The sequence below is a fragment of the Muntiacus reevesi genome, chromosome 1 (assembly GCF_963930625.1).
Source record: "Muntiacus reevesi chromosome 1, mMunRee1.1, whole genome shotgun sequence".
Taxonomy (NCBI): Eukaryota; Metazoa; Chordata; class Mammalia; order Artiodactyla; family Cervidae; genus Muntiacus; species Muntiacus reevesi.
This window is the reverse complement of record NC_089249.1, coordinates 175,467,422-175,490,047: the sequence shown is the minus strand read 5'-3', so window position 1 is coordinate 175,490,047 and position 22,626 is coordinate 175,467,422. Positions and strand designations below refer to the sequence as shown.

The following is a 22,626-nucleotide window of genomic DNA, read 5'->3' as shown; positions in this document are numbered from 1 at the left end:
CTATCTCTGCAAGTGGATACAAAATAAGATCCAGGGCCAATACAAAATCAGCCACTGCTTGTTCAAGTGCTACAGGACCTTCTCTCTGGTTGCCTGTGTGTGTGTATCTGTTGCTGCTGTTTAGTCGCTCAGTCGTGTCCGATTCTTTGTGACCTCGTGGACTGTAGCCCCCCAAGCTCCTCTGTCCATGGGATTTTCCAGGCAAGAAGACTGGAGCGGGTTGCTATTTCCTTCTCCAGCGGATCTTCCTGGCCCAGAGGTCGAACTCGAGTCTCCTGCACTGCAGGCGAATTCTTGACCACTGAGACATCAGGGAAGCTTGTATGGATTAACGCGTATCCATCTTCCCTAAACTTTCTCTTCTAGTACAGGAAAACACCAGCAACTCGTTTATCTGGAGGCTCTGCCCTCTTAACTTTGATCTGTATTCACATTTGTTCCAGCCCTACAAGATCTTACCTGCCTCTTAAACAAGGCAGGGTAGGGGGTTGGGGTGGGGGAGGCAGGATTTGAACACCATTTAGGACCGCGGGCGTCAGCAGACTGAACAGCAGGTCCAAGAGGCCTCCGCTGACTGTCCCCTCCTTGCCACCCACCCCACCCCCACCCTGAGACCCACAGGCATTATCCCAACTGCAGGCTACAAGGAGTCATAGCTTCGGAGGTTCTCCTGATCCTTATCGTAAATACTATTGCTCCATCTGCCTGTTTTCCATCAGCGTGGAATTCTTGAGGGCAGAGTCTGTGTGTATTTTGTTCCCTGTTGAATCCCTGGCCACCAGAGGTGGCCTGGCACACAGGAGGCACTTGAGAAATATTTGCTGAACGAACCCCTTCAACTTTAGACTGTAAATAGCCTTGATCAAGACGGGTGAGTTCCCCAGGCTGGTTCTGCCTGGACTCACCCCTCTGCTGCATAAACACTTCATGTATATTTACACATAGGTAAAAGATGCTTTCTTAGATGCACAGACACGGCTGCACGTACAACACGTGTAAGAATCACTGCCACATACGGCACATACAAGAAATTCACCAGCATCACTAGCCTCACCTTTCAGCTTTCCTGTTCAAAATAAAGAAAAACACTTGACGTCAGCGCCGTAAAGCAGTATTTTGCCTTTGGGGTTTTCCTCATGTAAAAGTGAGGAAAACTTCCTCATGCAGACAAATCCTATTATATTCTATACCGTTCACATCCTGGTTTATGGTGCAGAGATGTGACGGATTATCATTAATAAGGCTTCTTTCTGACCCAAGTTTCCCCAACTCCTGAGTCAAAACCTGCTCTCAAATCACCCGAACTGACTCGGTGCAGAAAAGTCAAGTGTAAGGTCTGCGTCACGTGGTCCATGCGGCACCTTTGGGGCCGCCTGGGCTTTGGAGTCAGCGTGGCTGACTGTGTGCTGACGTAAGTAGAAAGGTCTGAGTTCAGGGTCCATTTCCAATCAGCCGGGAGGCCCTGGGAAAGTGACGTAGCCTGTCTCCGGTGGCATCAAGCAGGGCTACTGACCACACGGGTGGGGAGGATTATGCAAGAGAATGCAAGCTGGGCTTTCCCCCTCCTGCCTCTTCCAGATAAAACAATGTGCACGGCTCCCAGACCGGGTGGCATTGGGGGTGATGACCGAGGGTCAGAACAACTTAGAAGGTCATGTCACACAGGGCCAGGAGTCCCCCCTACAACCTACAAACAGCTTACCAATGGTAAGGAAGGTACAAAATAGAAAGGTTTCAAGGGATGGGATGGGGAGAGAGGTGGGGGGTGGTTCAGCATGGGGAACAGATGTACACCCATGGCTGATTCATGTCAATGTATGGCAAAAGCCACTACAATATTATGAAGTAATTAGCCTCCAATTAAATAAGTTAAAAAAAAAAACTGATCTACTTTTAAGAACTAGTCATTAAAAAAAGAATCACTTAACTGCAACCATGATAAGTCATTTATGAATAAGTGGGGTTTCCCAGTTGGCGCCAGTGGTAAAGAACCCTCCGGCCAATGCAGGAAACATAAGAGATGTGAGTTCGATCCTGGTTCGGGAAGATCCCCTGGAGGAGGCAGGGGATGGCAACCCATTCCAGAATTCTTGCCTGGAGAATCCCATGGACAGAGGAGCTGGGCAGACTATGGTGCACAGGGTTGCAAAGAGTCGGACATGACTGAAGTGACTTATGCACGTGGTAAGTCGTTTGGCTGTAAACACACCCTGTGTCTGAGGCGAACTTTCTGGGAGAAGATGGGGACTCGTCTTTCAAAGGGGGCTCAGGGCTGGCTTATGTGGGCTTGGGGCCAGCCTGGACTCTGAGGTCAGAGCACCACCAGCCAGGATAGAAGAGGCCCCAGAGGCACAGTGTCCTGACATCTCTGTAGCGTATTTATCAGCGGCCACAGCTCCTATCTGGAGGGAGAACCGGGAAAGCTGCATTCCCCCCCTGGAGGGCTATTGTGAGGGTGTGAGCGGAGCTGGGGGAGAACGAGCGGTCAGTGAGACTTCCCTCCCGCCCAGCCCGCGACCGGCACAGAGCTCGCTTCTGCAGGATTGTGTCCCAGGGTTCAATGTGTCCCATTTAATCTAGCAAACACGTGCTGTGCCCCTTCTGCAGAGGAATGCAGTGTTAGGTGCAGAAAGACGCCCTTCTATTCTCTTTTATTTCTCCTGTCTGGAGTGACACCAGCCACAGGAGCCCTGTTTGAGGCTTTCTGCTGCAACGACAAAAAGATCTTTCACCTCCTTAAGTCCCTAAAGCCATCCCCCCCGGTGGTTCCTCCAGGAGGCTGAAAGCATGAAAGTACTGCCACACACAAGAGCAATCCGCAATACTGATCGCTGCACTCTGAAGGCCAGGAATCAGCTACAGGGAAAGTCCAGCTACAGAAGTAACATCAAAGAGAATCTATGAGACGAACATCCCACCAGACAGTAGGAGTTCTGCTTCGGTGTTTCAGAAATTTCCTTCTCTTAAAGAGTTAGGATGCTCTTACTGATGAAAGAAAAGCATTTACTTTGCATTGTATCTGTCAGATAGGCCAGAGCTATTTTATCCAGCATGTATGGTCTGTGAGCTTTTTAAGGGCCTACGAAAATATTTAAGAACTGGGAAGAAGATTCCACTGCATCAAAATTTTATATAGTATAAAGGTGTTCAATGCAAGTGTTTAGTTAGATGTCAGCAAAAACTCATTCTACATGGGACTAACAGATACACAGTTCTACATATAAAACAGATGGCTGATAAGGACTTACTGCGCAGCAGGGGACTCTACTGAACACTCTGTAACAACCTATATGGGAAAAGAATCTAAAGAAGAGTGTACGTGTGTGTGTGTGTGTGTGTGTGTGTGTGTGTGTGTATTAGATTCCTTTTGCTATACCCCCGAAACTATCACAACATTGTAAATCAACTATGTGGCTGGTGTTTAGTTGCTAAGTCATGTCCGACTCTTTTGTGACCCCCCACGGACTATAGCCCACCAGGCTCCTCTGTCCATGGGATTTCTATACCCCGATAAAAAAAATTTAAAAACCCATGCTATCTCTATTAGATTTACTATCTATAAAAATTACATTCTGAAGAAAACTGTAAGTTATGCTGACTTTCTTTACAGGAATTCCTAAATATTCATGATGACTGGAGAAATATAATAAATCATAAAGTTGGATGGTTTAGCCCATCAATTAGCTAGTAAAAGTGTTAGTTGCTCAGCTGTGTCAAACTCTTTGTGATCCCATGGACTGTACCCTGTCAGGCTCCTCTGTCCATGGAATTCTCCAGGCAAGAAAACTGGAGTGGGTTGCTATTTCCTTCTCCTGGGGATCGTTCCAATCCAGGGATCGAACCCGAGTCTCCTACTTTGCAGGCAGATTCTTTACCATCTGAGCCACCAGGGAAGCCCTTAATTAAGTAGGCAATTATTTCCCAAAGCAAGTATTTCCTACACCATCCTATCCCATGTGAGGCCTGAATGCATCTTTCCAGGATTTGAGGAGGAGCCCCGGGAGGCAGAAGCTTCTGCCCTGGGGAGGGCTGAGCTGGGGCTCAGGCTGTTTCGGCTGGTCCTCAGGACAGGCCACCAGCTTCCTCACTTCCATGGGCTGATCTCACTTTTCCATTTTGTCTACCTTTAGCCTTCACTCATTCACTCATCTTTTCCATGCAACAAGTATTTCTTATACAATCACTACACCTTTATCGAGAAAGCCCATCACTTCAAATCCTTCGAAGAGGTGAAAGGACAATAAAATAAGGAGATTCCATATGTGTAAAAAACTGAGTCCTTATGTGTTCATGTTCCTCAACTATCAAGAGGTGAGAATATTCTGTGGCCTGTTGAATTCCCTCTTGTCGTCTTTTATTATTGTAAGATCACTCCAGCTTTGCTACAGGGAAAGAATGGATGCAACTCACTGAAGGTCAGTCTATCTCCTCTTGACGTCAACATACATTGATGAGTGAGGACTCCGGGACTTGGTGATGGACAGGGAAGCCTGGCATGCTGCAGTCCATGGGGTGGGGTCACGAAGAGTCGGACGTGACTGAGCAACTGAACTGACTGACTGAGGACAGAAAACTGACCACTAAAGGCTATGTGACTCATGTTATCCATGACCCTTACTAGCATGGAAAACTGGGACGAGATAGTGCTTCCTCCCTATAATTCTGGTTAGTTATCTCCCAGGGATGGAGCTGTGCAGAGTGAGTCACCCCTGGGTCATGCAGCAGAAAGCTCAGGAAACACAGAAAGTGCCTTACAGCCTGAGAACTGCACGCACTGCCCCGCCGAGCCCCACCGAGACTGCTCTCGTCGGACACAGACGCCTGTGGGAGAAACACACTCTCAGGACAGGGTGCCTTCCTCTCCATCGGCGCCTGGGAAACACTGAAACGTAAGCTAGAGAAGAGTGACATGTGCTGGGAACAAGGCCTCAAAACATCATGATGGCAGACATGCATCAAAGGCTCAAAACCACCTCCACAGGCAAAGACGGTGCAGCAAAAAACAGGGTCGTGCAAAAATCTGGGAGAGAGGAGTTTTAGTTGCTGTCAACGGGCATGCAATAGAATTTCCAATAGATCCTTTAAATTGGATTCTGAAAAATATTCCTTGTTAAGTAAAAAGTTGTTAATACAGACTTAAAATGAGCATATAGTTCAAATATTCTGAATTTTATCATGGCATCCTCATACTTGACTCTTAGGAAGTTACTCCAATATGAAGTGACTTTGGAATAAAAACAGCATGGTGATTAGAACTCAATATTTTATCATTCTTTGAGAAGTGCTAACTAAAGAACAGAACATTTCATCAACTTGAAAATCCTATGTAATTAATCACTGAGGGCAAACAGGAGTTTACAATACGATAAATGGAACTTAATTTCCCCCATTTTCCCTGGAGGACACAGTGGGTTTGCTGGGCCAGTCAGAACATCTAATTCATAAATGTGCAATTGGATGGTAATTCAGAAAGTTATTAACAAGAAGAATACAGCTACTTTAAATACTTAAATTCCCTGCAGGGTATTAATACCTTGTATTTAAAACTGCAAATTCCCCAAAGTAATGTAGAATAATGGATTCATATCTGTTAAGGATAGCAAAGCAATAAAGAGCTTTGGTTTGGCCCACAGATTAAATGTTGCCAGTTAATTCTTCCCTGCCTAACCATCTTACGCAGACACGTGTCTTCCCCAGCTATGCCATCTGTCAGAGATGTAAACCCCAGATCTGGGCAGCGAGGGCTGCACGCGTTTAAGCTCCGAGTAAAGGGGTGATTCACGCTCAGAAGGGAGGCAAAGAGGTCAGTCCGAGGCACTCGGAGCAGGTGCTCGGTGGGGGAGGGGCGCGCATGCGCGGTGAGGGCGCGGAGTTGGGGCGGGCTTGCGGGGCGGGTTAGGAGGGACGGGGTGGGGGCTTTGCGGAGAGGCCAAGGGGGCGGCAGAAGGGACGGGGTGGGGGGAACACGCACCCGGTTACTCCCCGCCGGCCGGGCAGCGCTGTACAGGTAGGAGGGCTGCAGGATGAAAGCAAACGGCAGGTTTTTAAACCCGTGAAAAAGCAGCAGCAGTCAACAGTGACAAGGTGGTCACGATGTTTCCAGTGATCATCACAGCCAAGCAGCTGTACCCTGCTTTCAGTAAATCTGGCAGAGGGAAATCCACATTTACACGGAAAATAAATAGGAGGGGATTTCTGGCTTTAAAAATAGTAAGCTTCCCCAGAACCTTGGGAACTACGGCTATTTTCTCTTCATTTCTTTTCAGGCATTCCTGGAAGAAAGGGTCAGGGAAGGAGACAGATGGTGACAAGGTCAACAGCACCCACAAGAGCCCCAACCCCGCGAGGCAAAAGTTCCAGGTGAAGAACGCGTGGGAGCCTTTGATGCACAGACGCCCCGGAGGAGGAGCGGTGCGGCGGGAAGAACCTGCTTCTTTGTGTCGGAGGATCCGTGTGACCGTCTCCAAGACAGAGGAGGAGCTGTGAGGCTCTCAGCTGCCCAGGGGTTGGGGGGGGCACGTCCTCGTCACAGGGGAGCCCACACCCGCAGCCAGGCCCACGGGCTCGCTGGGACACACAGGCGGCATGCTGGTGTGGCCTGGGCCTCGGCCCAGAAGAGCATGCTGACCGTTCGCAGGCAGACTCTGCCCAGGAGAGCCCGAGGCTCGGGGCCACCAGTGGGTCAGGGGAGGTGCAGGACTGGGGAGGAATCACTCAGGGGACATGGGGATGCGAGGACAGGGCAGCTCAACCTCCGTGACGTGATCCGTTCCTGGGGCCCTGACTCCGACTTCCTCCCGGACCACCGGCCTCCGGTACCTGGGGCTGAAAACGCCAAGCACCTCGCAGGCCTTGTACAAACAGGAAACAGGGCGGGGAGCCAGCCAGAGAAATACGTCCGGGACGGAGGAGTCCGGTTATGCACAGAAACCTTCCAAATTGCTTCCTGCACACATTTACAAGAGCAAAATGTTTTTTTAAAAAACAAAGGAAACCCCAAATGGGGCACAATTGCTGGAAAAGGAGGAGAGACCCAAGAGACCAATTTTTTGGACTAGAGCTCTTGAAAATATACATTCAGTAGATCCTCCTTTTCCCTAAGCTTCTTTAAAAAAAAGAAATGTAAGGTCTTAAATTATTTTTGATAATGCTTTAAATGGTTTGAGAAAAGTCTTCAGCAGTTAGGCCAGTGGAAACACACTACTAAGCTTGGCTCCTTGGACGTCACATGCAAGAGGTTGAAGCGTCCGTGTCCATTCACTCAGAATTAAAGTCACAACAGAGGGAGAAGGAGAAGAGTGAGGTAAAAAGCAGAACAGACCCGGTTTCCATTCTGGGCAGACAGGGGTTTGGGAACCAGGCCACGACTGCGAAGCCTGAGGTCTGAGCAGGAAAGTCCCTGGAATCAGAGAAAACGGGCTGGAGGTGGGGAGAAAGCTTACAGCTTCATTTAATCTCAAAGGCATCATCAAGGCACATCAAATCGGCTTCCACAACAACATCGGGAAGGGACATGCACTTGGGGGGCAAGAGAGAGGCGAGAAGGACACCGAGACAATTCAGTGAAGTGACAAAACTGTGACCCGGGACCAAATCAGGGCTTGGAGTCTATGTCTACGCACAGGCAGAGGCAGAGCTCATCACTTTGAACTGACAGCAAGGCCCTAGGGGCTCTGAAGGTCTTTTTAATGCAAATTCTAACATTTAACATTTGGTGGGAAAATCTCAAAATCAGGAGTTGACAGAGATGGTAATCTCCCTTCTATGCAGCCAGTTGGAGACGATCTGCAGCTTGGGAGTCCTTGGTTAGGTATGTACTTGCCACATGTGCTCAGGGCTCACAGAAGATATGACTGACTCAGTGGTACAACTCTGAGGCCAGCAGTCTATACAACATTTCTGGGGCATATTACTAGATAGATGAATAGTTTCTATCCAAAGTGTTCTATCCAGATGGAAGGATCCTTGACGAGGGTGCCAGCTGTTTCTGATCCCCACCTCAGCAGTATCTCCTGATGGTACAAACCCTGGGCAGTGCTTGAAGGGGATGAAGTGATGCTGTTGAAACAGCCTGACGTCCCTAAGATATTCCACTGGGCCTTGGGGATCCCATAACTGGAGCCTGTCGTCCATGTGCCTTGAAGAAACTACCCTAGAATGACCTGAAGGACAGGTGAGTGGAATTTTGAGGTGGGCAGGTAGAAAGTTTCTAACATTTAACGTGAATCCGAAAACTGTTTCAGAGTTGAGAGAATGCCCTGCATAGAAACCACCCTGTCAACCCCTCAGGGTCACAGAAAGAGCCCAAGGCCTACACCTGACACTGCAAGGTCACGTCCAGGGCTGGCTTCTGGCAAGTCTAAGACGAGACAGGGTCTTCAGAAGGGAAGACAGTATCACAGTACTGAAGACAGTAGCACACGGCATGATTCCTGCCCATCATTAGAGTAAAATCAAATCAAACCAGCCAGTGTGTTTGCAGGAATAGCTATGGCGGCTGCAGAGCCCAGGAATTACCAGGAAGCCTCCGAGGGTGGTGAGTAAAATGTGGTCTCAGGCAGCTTCACGGTGGGGACACAGGGCCTTTGGGAAGTTCTGATGTTTTGGGTTTCGAACGGGCCAGCTCTACTTTTTATATGAGTAAGTGTGTTGGTCAGGCGTGTCTGGCTCTTTGTCATCCTATGGACTTTAGCCCACCAGGCTCCTTTGTCCATGAAATTCTCTAGGCAAGTATACGGAGTGGGTTGCCATTTCCTCCTCTAGAAGATCTTCCTGACCCAGGGTTTGAACCCGGGTCTCCCTCACTGCAGGCAGATTCTTTACCATTTTAGCCACCAGGGAAGCCCCTTATATGAGTAAACCTTTTATTTATTTTTGGACAGCTGTACTTTCGACCTTAATACTTTGGATGTGGGTTATTTCAACTGAATTTAAAGGAGTCAGATATATGCTGAACTTTGGTGACTAAATCACATCCGAGTATTAGATTTCTTTCATTGTCTTCTATGTTAGAGAAAGTATTTAAGCTTGGAAAACGTGGAGGAAGTTAAGTTTTCCGAATGACAAAGTGCTCTTTTCCGCAGCAAAATCTCCCACTGAATTAAGAAAATGCCCCCAATACACACAAAATTCATGGTGTCAAACCCCACCAGTCCTTGGGTATTGACAGTTGATCCTGTACTCAGTCGGAATTCTCCTCCTCGGGGAAGGAGGGGATGGATATTCATCATTACAGGGGGCTGGGGGGCAGCCGTGGGGGACTGGAAGTGGGCAAGCTGACGGGGTGATGGAGGAGCTGGAACCCCTGCCTCCCTCACAGCAGGAGCAGAAAGTGGGAAGGGGCTGAGGACAGGGGTGAGGACCACGGTTAGAATACTGTGGCTCTGCCAGGTTAGTTTCTATTTATTTTTCCCCTCCCCATGTATTCTTTAAGAGTCAGTTGACATCCTTGTGTTACGACTTCCTGGCAAAATTAGTTTCCTGGCAAAATTAGTTTCTGCTCCAGTGTATCCCATACAGGGATCTGTCCTGTTCTAGAAGTAAATGTTTCCAGAAGACCTAACGCGCCTGCCTGTCTCTGTGATTGTCCCACTTAAACTAGTCCCCTAATGTTTGCTGAGTGGATACAAGCCTTACCTAGGCTAAACGAGCCTTACTCATTAGGGCTCTTCAATAATTGAGAAATATGTGCCTATCAAGGTTGATTGTGTCTTAAAGTATGGGAAGGAATGCTCCTGTGCAGACATTTGGACTGGATTTTCATTTCAAGTCTAGTCTGTTCCTGTAAAACTACCCCATGTGTACATTTGCCCTGCAGGCTCAGTCTGCTTTCAAGAACTCTCAAGGAAAGAATTTCAAGGCTTTCTTCTTTTTTTCCCCTTTGATTAATTCTAACTACTAAATATCCACCTATTTCCTTTCACTGTACCTCGCCTGACACCACAATGTGTATTCCAACATTCAAATCTGAAATCAAAAGCACGGTTAGATAAATCTGAATTAAATCTGAATTAAAGATATCATGTTAGTTACTGCTCCTAAATGGACCTTAACAGTTATGCAAATGAAGCTTAATAGAACAGACATTACAAGGGAAAGAGAGCTGAGTTTACACACACAAGAGCACATGCTACAAAACCTGCAACTTCTGAAGTGAGGATGGGAAAGATTTAGGGGGAAACCAACCAAGGTGTCCTCTCTGGATGACGACAAAGTGGAGAATCGGCTATCACCGCTGTAGCTGGAATTCTGAGCAGCAAAGAAGACAGTGTAAGTGATGAGCACTTTCTCACTCCCCGCAAAACACCACCGGTCCCGGTTAAAAGGCGACTATGCGATCACACAGCTAGACTGGTGTTAGTACTCCAGGACTGGCAGGCAGCTAGAGAACGGACGTGCTCCTCGACAGCAGAAACCCTTAACCATTAGGGGCCTAAGCTTTGTTCTACATTCCAGTGTTTATGTCTCAGTGATGTCGTGTGATGATTTAACTATTACCATTATGGGGTCACTATTTATATTTAAATGTACGCGTTTATTATTATTTGTAACTACTAACTAAATCTCATGGTGGACCATCTATAACCTCTTAGTGTAGACTTCCCATACTATTGGGTTGGTCAAAAGTTCATTTGGGTTTTTCTGTCAGATGCTACTACCTTTTTGGCCAACCCAATGCACTTCTTCATCGGTAACTGACACTCCACTTACTGCAGTTTGCACTCTCTGCTCAGCTCAGCACATCTGAGGGTACAGCTCAGCTCTGAAGCTCCAGGGAGGCGAGTGGAGCCTGGGGAAGCGGCACCCTCTTGCAGCTGAGAACCAGCCACAGAAGGCTGGGCCCTGCCGTCCCCCTGTGGGGTCTCAACACACACTTTATAAAGAGAAGATCCCACCAAGACTGTGGCTGGGGAGGTGGTGTGTGTGAAGGTTACAATGCACGCACGCAAGCTTGACTACGCCAGTCATGTCGGACTCTTGGCCCCCACAGACTGCAGCCCGCCAGGCTCCTCTGTCCATGGGATTCTCCAGGCAAGAATGCTGGAGTGGGCTGCCGTGCTTCCCTCCAGCGGACCTTCCCGACCCAGGGATCGGACGCGGGTCTCTTACATCTCCTGCGTGGCAGGTGGGTTCTTTCCCACTAGTGCCACCTGGGGGGCCCAAGATGCTGCTTTAGAGGTAGGCTATTTGGTACTTGGGTCATCCTATTTCCTGATTATTTATTAAATCGATTTTATATCCAATTTTGCTCTGCAGTGAACAGTTTGATGGTCAAGTTATTTTCTATTTAATTTCTAGAGGCATTACTTAATCATGAAAGCAGAAGGCGCACCTTTATTGTTTCAATATAAAAATCAAAGATTAAAATGTGTGGATATAATATATAATATAGAGCTTGATGCCACCTGTGCGTCACAAACATGCTGCCAACTACACGTTTGGGACGCTCTAGAGAAGACTGTGATGCTGGGTAGAAGTTGGACTAAGAAACTTCTAAAGTTAACTTCCAACTCTAAACTGTGAAGCTTTGTGATCAACATAGTGGAATAACGCCTCTAGGGTGGTAAGTTGCTAACTAGTCAGTTTAACCCCAACAAGCAGTAGGGCCATCAGAGTTCCTGTCCTGTGATGTCCGCCCTAGACAGCCTGCAGGGACGCTGAGCACAGGAAGCAAAACTGTCAACATCCCACGAAAACAGAATGGCTGCAACCTGCTTCTGTCCCTTGAGTGCTGTATCACCTAAAAGGAAAACAGAGCTGGAGACAGTCCAAGGCTGTCAGTGCAAAAAGCAACATAAACAGGAAGACAGAGCCTTCAAAGTGGGAGGATGCTTTAGCTTGGAATGAGAAAAACTTAGATGAGACAGAAGTGTATGCAATCCTTAATAGGGACGAGGCAGTAAAACCTGATCAGCTAGTTTCAGAAAGCTAAGAGAGTGCTGAGTTACCCTTTGGAAACTGAAAATGTGATTTTAAAAAGTATATATAATATTTCTTAATAAAATATAACTAAGATAAATGAAAAGAAATACTATTTTACACAACTAGTAAAATTTATTGTTAATTCACTTTAGTCGTGTCCAATTCTTTGTGACCCTATGGACCATAGCCCACCAGGCTCCTCTGTACATAGGATTCTCCAGGCGAGAATACTGAAGTGGGTTGCCATGCCCTCCTCCAGCGGGTCTTCCTGACCCAGGGATTGAACTTGGGTCTCCTGTATTGGCAGGTGGGTTCTTTACCACTAGTGTCACCTGGGAAGCCCAAAAAGTCCCTTGGACCACAAGGAGATCCAACCAGTCCATCCTAAAGGAGACCAATCCTGAGTGTTCATTGGAAGGACTGATGTTGAAGCTGAAACTCCAATACTTCGGTCACCTGATGTGGAGAGCTAACTCATTTGAAAACACCCTGATGCTGGGAAAGATTGAGGGCAGGAGGAGAAGGGGACGACAGAGGATGAGATGGTTGGATGGCATCACCGACTCAGTGGACGTGAGTTTGAGTAAACTCCGGGAGTTGGTGATGGACAGGGAGGCCTGGCATGCTGCAGTCCATGAGGTCGCAAAGAGTCAGACATGATTGAGTGACTGAGCTGAACAAGAAAATAAATGAAGTCAAGAAAAACAGGAAGATTTTAGATAATCTAATGTATAAGAGATGTGCAGCAAAAAAAAAAAAAAAAAAAAGAGATGTGCAGCAGGTGAGGAAAATTAAATTCAAATGTGCCCAGTTTAACCACCTGAAATCCCCAATGACCTCCTTGGCAAATCCTAAGACCTCCCCCACTTCTTTCTACCTGCTCTGCTCTTGGTTCCTTTCTTCTCTCTCCACGTACAGCCTTTCTCTGCTTCTCTCCTGCTTCCCACCCCAGAGCTGTGAGCACTGCAAGCATCAATGTTTAGCAAAACACAGGCTCTAGTACATGTGTCTTTGAAGTTACAAAGGATCAATGTGGAGAATTGTGAAAATGTCGAATTTAAGTGTATTCGAGAGCTGAATATATTCATATGCACATTATAGACATACACCCAGGGCAATAAAGAGAGAGCTAATATTTAATCGACCTTTTAGTACCTAAGAGATTCCTTTCAACATTGATCTCTTAAACTAACATTTAGAATGTTAGAAGACAAACAGTCCAAGACCGGTAATCAGTTGCAAAACATTAGCTTTCATTCTGTCATGCGCACACACAAAAAAAGGGAACTAGTGTAACACAGAGAAGAACCAAAGAAGCTATTAGCAGTCTTTTTAAAAAAAGCTTTGCAGCAACCTGCTTGAGTCTTGTGTCATGCACGTTTACTATACGAACCCTGCCAGATCTTCTACTCAGGGACTGGGATCCATATAAGTCTCCATCATACCCATTTGTCTGTGTCAAGGAAGAAAAGGAGAGAAGCTGACATCAGTACACAAAGGAAGCGACAGGGACAGACTGGCAAGGAAGAATCAGCCAGGTGCAGACTGAGTTTTTGGAGTGGAGCAGATGGGCACACCCACAGAGCCCGAGTCCCAGCAGGCCCCCACCGGCTCCACGCTTCTGAGCGGCTCCTCTGCAGCTCAGGAGAAGCCGGCCCTGTTCGGGAGTCAGAGCTGTCCTCTTAGGGTCAGTGGAGACTACAAGGCACTCACTCAGGGATGGGAAGCAGTGCCACGTCTTCGTGGACTGAGGCGCACCGGCGGAAGGCACTCGCGTTCCAGTTTTGTGGGGGTACTGCGGGGATCCCAGCCTTCGAGAAGCCGGAATGCCAGCCAAGCCGGCTGACGCCTCTGTCTGAGTCAACTAGTTTTCAGCTCTTGCTTTGGCATGACACCCTTAAAACTGTGGCTCATTATGAAGCTGTGCTCAGAAGACTCAAAGAGAGTGGTCTACTTAATTCGTAATTAAATGCAAACGTTCATCATGGAAAAACTAATCTATATTACGTTTATCATGGAAAAACTAATCTATATTAGGCTTTCATTCATCCAGTCTTCCTACTTTTTCAAAGTGAAATCTGAGGACGTATTTCATAATTTGTTCTCCAGTAAAAAAAAGAGAATGATTAAGAGTGTGTCTGTCTCCCTGTCCTCCAAAGGCCTAGTCAAGGTTTGCTCGGGATTCTATAGCTGCTCTCATCCACCTATAAGGATGCCTGCTGCTTCAAGATGAGAGCCGTCAGGTGTCAGGAGCACAGCCAGCTCTCGAGTCGGAAAAAGGAGGTGCAACGGCGAAAACCGGAAGGTGATGCCGGGGGGCACACATGAGTCCAGACTCCAAGAAGCAGCTCTGTCACGTGACCTTAAGCAAGTTACTTCATCCACTGGAACTTCCACCGCTTTGGCTGTGAAAACGTGTGGTGTAATAAATACTCTACAAGGCCCTTGTGAGGATTAAGTCTGATTAAAATGAGTGCCTAGATCACGGCTGACTGTGAAGGACGTGCTGATCAGATGGGTGAGCCCCAGCACACAGGGAGGACCAGGGCATGCCTCTGTGTTGGAAGGGCGTGGGTAGGCAGACACTCTATGCAGCTGTGATGGGAGGACCAGGGCATGCCTCCCTGTTGGAAGGGCGCGGGTAGGCAGACACTCTATGCAGCCGTGATGGGAGGACCAGGGCATGCCTCCGTGTTGGAGGGGCACGGGTAGGCAGACACTCTACGCAGCCGTGATGGGAGGACCAGGGCATGCCTCCCTTTTGGAAAGGTGCGGGTAGGCAGACATTCTATGCATCTGTGATGGGAGGATCAGGGCATGCCTCCCTGTTGGAAGGGTGCGGGTAGGCAGACACTCTACACAGCCGTGATGGGAGGATCAGGGCATGCCTCCCTGTTGGAAGGGTGCGGGTAGGCAGACACTCTATGCAGCTGTGATGGGAGGACCAGGGCATGCCTCCCTGTTGGAAGGGTGCGGGTAGGCAGACATTCTATGCAGCTGTGCTGTTGATGAACATCAATACATGGATTTCCAGATATTATAAATCCAGGTTCAGGAAACCTTAACTATAAAACTATGTATTTACTTGTGTTACAACTCAAAAACAAGTCAATATGAGGTTTCCAAATGAAAAGGAGTATGCAGAAATCCTTCAAAAGTAAAATTTAAAACTACGAGTACATTAAAACATTTCTGAAATAAATCTGATAATAAAAAATCTTTAGAGGTTGGCAGACATTTTATTCAGTCTACCTTCCTTTTTTTCTCTTGACTGATGAGATTATTTGAAATAATCTTAAATGTCAAGGACTTTACGTTGCAGATCTCAATTTTATTCCTTTGATATCTGTTTAGAAACTAGTTTCTGGAAAAAAATTAATATAATATTGAAGGCTAACATCAATAAATTTTAGGTGACTTTTACTTTAGTAATAAATAAGGAAGAAAAAGTATTGCATACATAAACCCTCTGGCTGTCCATTATTGCTTACAACATACATACTGCTTTAGATGAATTTTTCCTTTCCTCTTCTCTCTCTCCAATTTAGCCTGCAGCATGAAGCAGAGGGCGGGTGGGGCCTGGGAGGGCAAAGGCACTCCTTCATTTGTCCCTGTCTATTCAGGCCTTCCATGAAAATGTGGGAAAAACCTTTCTTTTGAAGGCTTTGTGGAATATCCACACTTCTCTGTTGTAATGAAGTTCTGTCACAGAGAATGTATTCCTACAACATATCCTCAACCCAGAGATCTCACTGACAGCATCTCTAGAGTGAGAATCTCTCTAACGTTCTTAGCGAACACACCAACTTACTCCTCTTGGGTAGTTTTTCTGTGTTGAATTCAGGTCAGTGGAACCATTTTTAGTGGCATAAGAGGATAATAAGGAGAGTTGAAAATTAACTATCACGACATTAGAACAGAAAGTCCAAAGGAGGCATATCACCTTCATCAGGTCTCTGATGTTCACCTAGCTTTGCTTTATAGAATTTTTTTTCAGCACTCTTCACTGCACAGACCCCCTGCATCCTGGTCACCCCTAAAACATCGGAATCCCCAGAGGCCTGGGAATATGCATCTTAACAAGCTCTCCAGGTGAATATTTCATACAGTAAGATTGAGAAGCACTGCTCTTAAGAGACAACAGAGGAAAGAGACATTTACCAACCAGCATTTTCTGGAAAAAGATGAGCAAGACACAAAAAGAGATGCCCCATCAAAACCAATGAATCTAATGGTAACTCCTAATTAGTCATCTAATAACATGCAGTGCCATTAAAGCATCAACCAGTTCCACACATGACCATGCAAAAGGCAACAGTTATTAGATAGGTTTTTTAAAAAAATTAACGTATGTGTGTGTTTATGTGCTCATTCATGTTTGACTCTGTGATCACATGGACTGTAGCCCACCAGGCTCCTGTGTCCATGGGATTTCCCAGGCAAAGAATATTGGAGTGGGTAGCCAGTCCCTTCTCCAGGGGATCTTCCCAACCCAAGGATTGAACCAGGGTCGCCTGCATTCCAGGCAGATTCTTGACCATCTGTTTCTACTAGGTCAGAAGACGGCACCTTCAAGGGCACCAGAGACGGGAAACAAAAGAAGAAAGGCAAAATAAAAGCTTTGAAGGGCACTCAACGCACTCAACTGAGTTTTGAAGCGGAGAACAGCAGCCCCATGGGGCGGCTCTGGGGACAAATGTCTGTGCAGATGAGCTGTGCTGTGCCCTGTTAATTATCATCTTAAGGGTAAACATGTATTTTAAAAACGGGAGTTTGCTGAATAATTTTTCAGCACAATGGAATGAATGAAGCACAAAATCTTTCTGGAAAAAAATCCTTCAAGCAGAGAAGTGTATGATCCGATATAATTTCAGTGCTGAGTCATTTTAATGCTGAGTGTGATTAATGCTGGTGAGATTACATTTTTCTACCTTGGAGTGTAATTTAAATTTATAACTTTAAAGAACGCATAAGCTGCAGAAACTCTTCTAGACAGATGTCAGAAGGGAAATGCTGAAGTTAAAGGCTTCGTTTTTGTTACTGAATTTGGGGTCTTTCTCAAAGAGCACTTTCTGGCCAAAGAGCCATCTGGGACATTTAATTTGAAAGGATACAGATTAGGAAATAATAGATTTTTTCATTAGATAAAATGACTTTAAGTTTAATCTGTTACAGGAAATGTAGACGCTTGGGAATTCTTGATCTTATTGGAGTTTCCTGCAAGGAGACCCCGTCTCTTCCATCTGGTGCCCAAGGCTGCTACCCCAGAGCCTGGCAAACGGTGATGTTTACAGGCTTCCCGGTGAGGGAGACGGTCAAGTACCCACACCGGGACTGCGGACAGGCGGAGGGTCAGAGCTGCAGGGAGGCTCCGGGAAGGACAGCTGTGGGCACACCTGCGGCGCTGTCTGCCCACTGGCCTCAGTCTCCAGGAAAGGGCTGGAGGGGGGCATGTGTGTCTCTTCGCACAAAGATGAACTCGGCTTTTTAGACAAACACCCACAATGTTAGCGGACACACCACAGGTTATTGTCTGCCAGGCAACACTATTAGGATCAGAGCACATCTCACCCAGGCGTAGGGACCCCCGTATTCCAAGTCAGGCTGCGACTGTCGGAGGAAGGATGGAAGAGAAAAACAACAGAAGAGAGTTGCCCAAAATCAGGTAAAAAGGTACGTACAATGTAACAGAAACATAAAACAAAGCAAGCAATCTTGAAAATCTTAAAATTAATTTTCTTCATGACTTCTAGGAGCTCATCTGAGTTACAAACGCAATTACGATAGCATGGCAGCTACCATAAAAGCCATTAACGTTAAATAAAACTTCCATGGCAGATGTTGCTATAATTCGTGAAATCTGAAGCATTCTGAACAATCCTATTTCCTCCCCTACCTAGTGCATTCCATTTACATTAGACAGAAGGTCCATAGATGCATCACTATCAATTTTTAAATAAAGAAAACTTAGATTTATGATATCTAAATCTAGATTTTCTGAGGCTGTCCATACAAACACTAGAAAAAAAATTTCTTCCATCTTTAAGGGTTTATCATCACTGGGAATAGAATGAAGATGGCCTGTGTTTTGAGAAAGACAGGAGATAAAAGATATGGTTTCTGAACTTTGCAAACTATAAAGATTTTCAAATAGTAAAATATGTAAAACAGCAGAAATTGGTCCTACCCAGAGATGGACTGAGGCAAATTGCCCTCCGGAGGCAGTGGGGAGCCTTGCTCACCCGCCAACCTGGAGAGACCAGAGCTTCTGGGCCCCTGAGGGGCTTGAGACGTGATGCTGTCACAAAACCTTGTCCCTGAGTGGCCTCCTCAATTGCTCTGGGCTTTTTCTATATTGATAAAAATTAGAAGGTTTGACTCTTATTCCCAGGATCCAGGTTCTCAAGGTCTGTGGTTTTTATCTTTAAAATCTTTAAGCTATTCCTTTAGATCCTGGAAGTATCATGGGAAAGCGTCATGGAACACACTCCCCAGCTAACGAAAAACACCACCCACCACCAACTTTCCACTTTCTCCCCTCTCTTACTCAGCATCCTAACTGTGGAGGTCCTCTAAAATTTTATATCCTAAAACAAACACACTTGATATCTTGGCAGAGAAAGGTGTCCAGCATAAAAACTTAGCTCATTTCTGGTTAAAATCCTTAAAAATGAAATAAATGCTGTAAACAGCCAAACAATAACTAATAATACAACAGTTTTAAGGGGGTCAGGAAACCCTCTGAGAATCTTAAAGTGAACTGATTATTTTCCCAGAAAAATGCAAGTACATAAAAAATCTTGAATACAAGTTCAAGGAGTATCACAGATGGAAAATGCAGTTTTGATAGATTTGGGTCCCCAAATAATCAGGCTTTGCTCTATTTCCATCAAAAGCTCCCTTGTGGACCTCCTCATGGTGTGGAGGCTAACGGTCATGTGAGTCCTGCGCTCACATGATCACCCCCCTCCTCCCTGAAAAAGTATCCTCTTCACTTAGTTTTAACGACCTGATCTTCTCCTGGTTCTGCTCAACAGCTGTAATTTCTGTCCCTTGTCTACAGATTCTATAAACTGAGTTTTGCGCTGATACTGTTTGGGTTACATGAATCGTACTTCCTCTTGCATGAATCATGTCACAGCACAGAGGAGGAATTTATAAGTAGGTGGCTAAGGAGAAGGTTTCAAACAGAAAGGAAGCTCTTTGACTTCACCTTTAAACTGTAACTTTCTGGCAAGATCACCATGTATCTGCTTTTGGCACTTTAAGGACAATGACCACTGCTTATACCAGAGCAACAATGTACAGCCGTCCTTCAGTATCTGTTGGGGGGTCGGTTCCAGGACCCCCACAGACGCCAGAATCTGCACATGCTCCAGTTCCTAATTCAAAATCGCCTAGTTTTTGCATATAACCCATGGACACCCTTCTGTATGCATTCATTCAGTCATCTCTAGAGTCCCTACAACACCGAATACAATGTAAATGCTATGTTGTCGTTCAGACACAAAGTCACAAAGTCACCTCCGACTCTGCTATGTGAATAGTTGTAATTGCAATGTCAAATGCTATGTAAATAGTTGCCAGTGCAGCAAATTCAAGCTTTGCTTTTTTGTAACTTTCTGGAAAGTTTTCTCCTTGGCTATTTTTAATCTGTGGTTGGCTAGGTCATGTAGAACTTGGGGATAAGAAAAGCTAACTGTTATCATCTTTGTAGTTTTGTTACAAACAGCCGAATTAAACGCACATTTAGTGCAAATATAAGAAGGTTAGGCGTGATATCATAACTTAGTCATCACAGTGATTAAAAGCGAGCCTTCTGCTCCTTACAGTCCTTCAGTAAAATGAGAGGCTGTGTTGAGACTGAATTATTACCAGGGAGATGCAGCTCTAACCCAGTGGCAAATGACAATGACTCCATGTCGGAGAAAACTCCGGGAGCTGGTGAAGGACAGGGAAGCCTGGTGTGCTGCAGACCGTGGGTTTGCAAAGAGTCGGGCACGAATGAGTGACTGAACAGCAAATGACACTGACATGCTGAGTTTAACTCGCTGAGTTAAAGGACCAATGAGCCAAACACATTTTCTCTACTTAACTTCCCAAAGCACACCATGTTTTCAAGTATAATTAAGATTTTTGGAATGTTTAAGGAAGGATGTGTATTTGTGTTTATCAACCATCAGGCTGTCCATGATGAGGATATTTCATTACAGTTGATGAAAGGCAAGGCTGCTAAAGGCCCCATGCTGGATAGATTCAATGTGCTCCGACTTTTCACCAGGCAGCCCACAGCAGCTTTCAAGGAGCCATGCAAAGCCTCACTGCATAACAGTTACTTTAACTTGTAGTTACTTCGCTGAGATTCCAATTGGATGGGAGCCTGCACTTTCATAAGGACAGAATGTGTCTTCTGCTCCTCTCATACTAGCAAGGAGACGACCTAATCTAAATGGGGCAGTCTGGCGATGCGGACCCAGCATGAAAAAACGATGACTTCCACTTTTGGGAGAAAGACACAATGAAAATGCTTATGCACGTCAATCAACTCTCTGCATCACAAAGAAACATCCCGCCATTGGATAGGTTTTAAATAAGCATCTTGACAGTGAACGAGGACTTTGAACACAGGGGTGGGAGGGCAAGGACCACGGACGCAGACTGTACCATGCAAACCCAGCCATCCTGGTTACTGACCCTCAGACTTCCGCGGCTACCCACTGACATGCGCTCATCTTCATCAGACGCCTAGTGAAAGAAAAGTGAAAACAACCATGAGGAGATATGGTAACAAACATGACATGCCCAGCTCTCAGAGGAAAGCGGCCGACCTGACACACGGCTGGGGGGCAGATCAGGACCCTCTGAGAACCTGGGCGTTCACCAAAAGGGCTCTGTTTGTACACAGTATCACAGGACTGTTTCTGGATAACACGGCTTTACATTAACTTCATTAAAGTGGTGGTGTTCACTTCGCTGGTTATCTACAATTATATAGCTTAATGCATATGACTGCAAATTATTCATGGGTATTCAACGGGAAGGAAAGCACTAAGACTGTAATGAACACATTAATACTCATTAAAACACTCATAAATACTGAGGAAATTTTCAGTCTCCTCTCACCAAAGTCAAGTCAAAATGCTAAAAGCTGAGTTTACTGGCTTTGTATAGGTAATCGTATCAGTGTTAATTTCTTAGATACAGATACAGACACAGATCTGTAGACAGATATATATACTTATAGATAGGTGGGCGGATAGAGAGATAATGAATGTTATTCCAGCCACTAGGACGGCCAAGCAGACTTCAGTGGAAACGCCGAGGGAACGAAGGAAGACAGTACTAACCGACGTGTTTCTTCTGGATCTGTGAGAGTAGCGCTCGCTGTCTTCCTACCAAAGCAATGAGGAGACAGCACAGAAAGGTTAGAGGCAGACAGGAGAAGCCTTCAGACAGTCCAACCGTGTCTCAGCACAGTGTTTCTGATATAAATGTCACACAAATATTTACTTTGCTTAAAGGCTTCAGTTAAACCACTGGGGGAAAATGTTTTCTTCTAAAGCGGGTGGGGGTGGAGGGAGAAACTTAAGCACACAAATCATTGGGATGTTTCATTCTGGCTTTAAAAACAAGCATGTGTTCGGTGAAAAGCAGGCTCTTCTTCTTTTTTTTTTTTTCCTCCTAATCGAATCTGATGTATTTAAATCAACCTACTTCTGACATTCAAAACCTACTCACTTCTGTTCAGGAATCAGAGAAGAAACCATTTCTGTAAGAGATCCAACATGGATGCCACCCTATCTACTACCTTTTGTGCATCCTAAGATGCTTCATTTTGCATTTGGACTTCTCTGAAGTCGGGGTATATCTTATAATCAAAGCTGCTCACAACTATAATTAGCATTTTCCTTCTCAGTGATATATAAAACATGACACATCTTTTAACTGTGTCTTAAGATTTGGTAAATTTATACCTATGCCATATAAGCTTAAAATGATGGTTTACACATAACAGAGATTGAAGTTAATTGTTTAAATAGAGGAATTGTGTGCTCTTTGTATTTCAACAACTGTTTTATACTATACACAGATCTCTGAGATGTAGGTAATTTTCTATTTCCTTAGATCATTTTCTGTATAAGGGACATTTAATGGGACAGCTGCATACTGGCCTGGTTCTCAGATGGTGGAAGGATGCGATGATGTCTGTGAGGCCAGCAAGCATGGTGACAAGGACAGGAGAGGTGGGGGCCCTCGGGGTGAACTGATGGCCAGCGGACGGCTCTCAGAGCCCACCCCGCTTCCACAGGCTCCCACTGTGGAGCAACATCTCTGCCCGAGAGGCTTGTAAGGACATATCGTGAGGGGCGGGCCAGCTCTTAATTGACGAAGGAAGGACAAGTTGTGCCAGGAAACAGGGTGAGAAGGTAAAGGCATTTTCTGAGCGGGAGGCCTCTGCAGAGACCAGGAATTTAAACCCCATGAACCGTGGTTTCTCAGGGACAGTGCACGAGGTGAGCAGGGCCCAGCAGTGAAGGATAAAGGTCGGAAGGAGAGCGACGGGGCTGACTGCAATCGGGAGTGGAGGCCACACAGCACGTCCTCTGGGTTCTGGCTAAAGCTGGCTAGACGGGATGGTCACGGGAAGGTTCTCACGCTGGGGGGGCCCTGACCCAGCCTGAGTGTCCCCAGTGGGGATCCTGC

The 22,626-nt window shown here is 46.0% G+C and overlaps 1 protein-coding gene across 37 annotated transcripts in view; it reads right to left on the bottom strand.

Moving 5' to 3' along the window:
• The window catches only part of LRRFIP1 (LRR binding FLII interacting protein 1), a 160,985-nt gene that overhangs the window by 39,107 nt on the left and 99,252 nt on the right, over positions 1 to 22,626 (bottom strand). For 6 of the 37 annotated variants that reach the window (XR_010660797.1, XM_065917138.1, XM_065917036.1 and 3 more), the window contains exons 5-12: positions 21,270 to 21,314; positions 20,617 to 20,667; positions 17,494 to 17,532; positions 13,316 to 13,375; positions 10,186 to 10,248; positions 7,322 to 7,399; positions 5,972 to 6,016; positions 4,756 to 4,872 (exon numbers count right to left, since the gene is read on the bottom strand). The exons of 5 other annotated variants lie outside the window; for them this stretch is intronic. Coding sequence is in view for 31 of the 32 variants with exons in the window: in XM_065917138.1 (XP_065773210.1) it covers positions 4,756 to 4,872; positions 5,972 to 6,016; positions 7,322 to 7,399; positions 10,186 to 10,248; positions 13,316 to 13,375; positions 17,494 to 17,532; positions 20,617 to 20,667; positions 21,270 to 21,314 (498 nt within the window). In the remaining variant the exon portion in view is untranslated. The remainder of the gene's footprint in view (positions 1 to 4,755; positions 4,873 to 5,971; positions 6,017 to 7,321; positions 7,400 to 10,185; positions 10,249 to 13,315; positions 13,376 to 17,493; positions 17,533 to 20,616; positions 20,668 to 21,269; positions 21,315 to 22,626) is intronic. 26 more of the 37 variants (XM_065917107.1, XM_065917118.1, XM_065917133.1 and 23 more) reach the window with 18 other exon arrangements.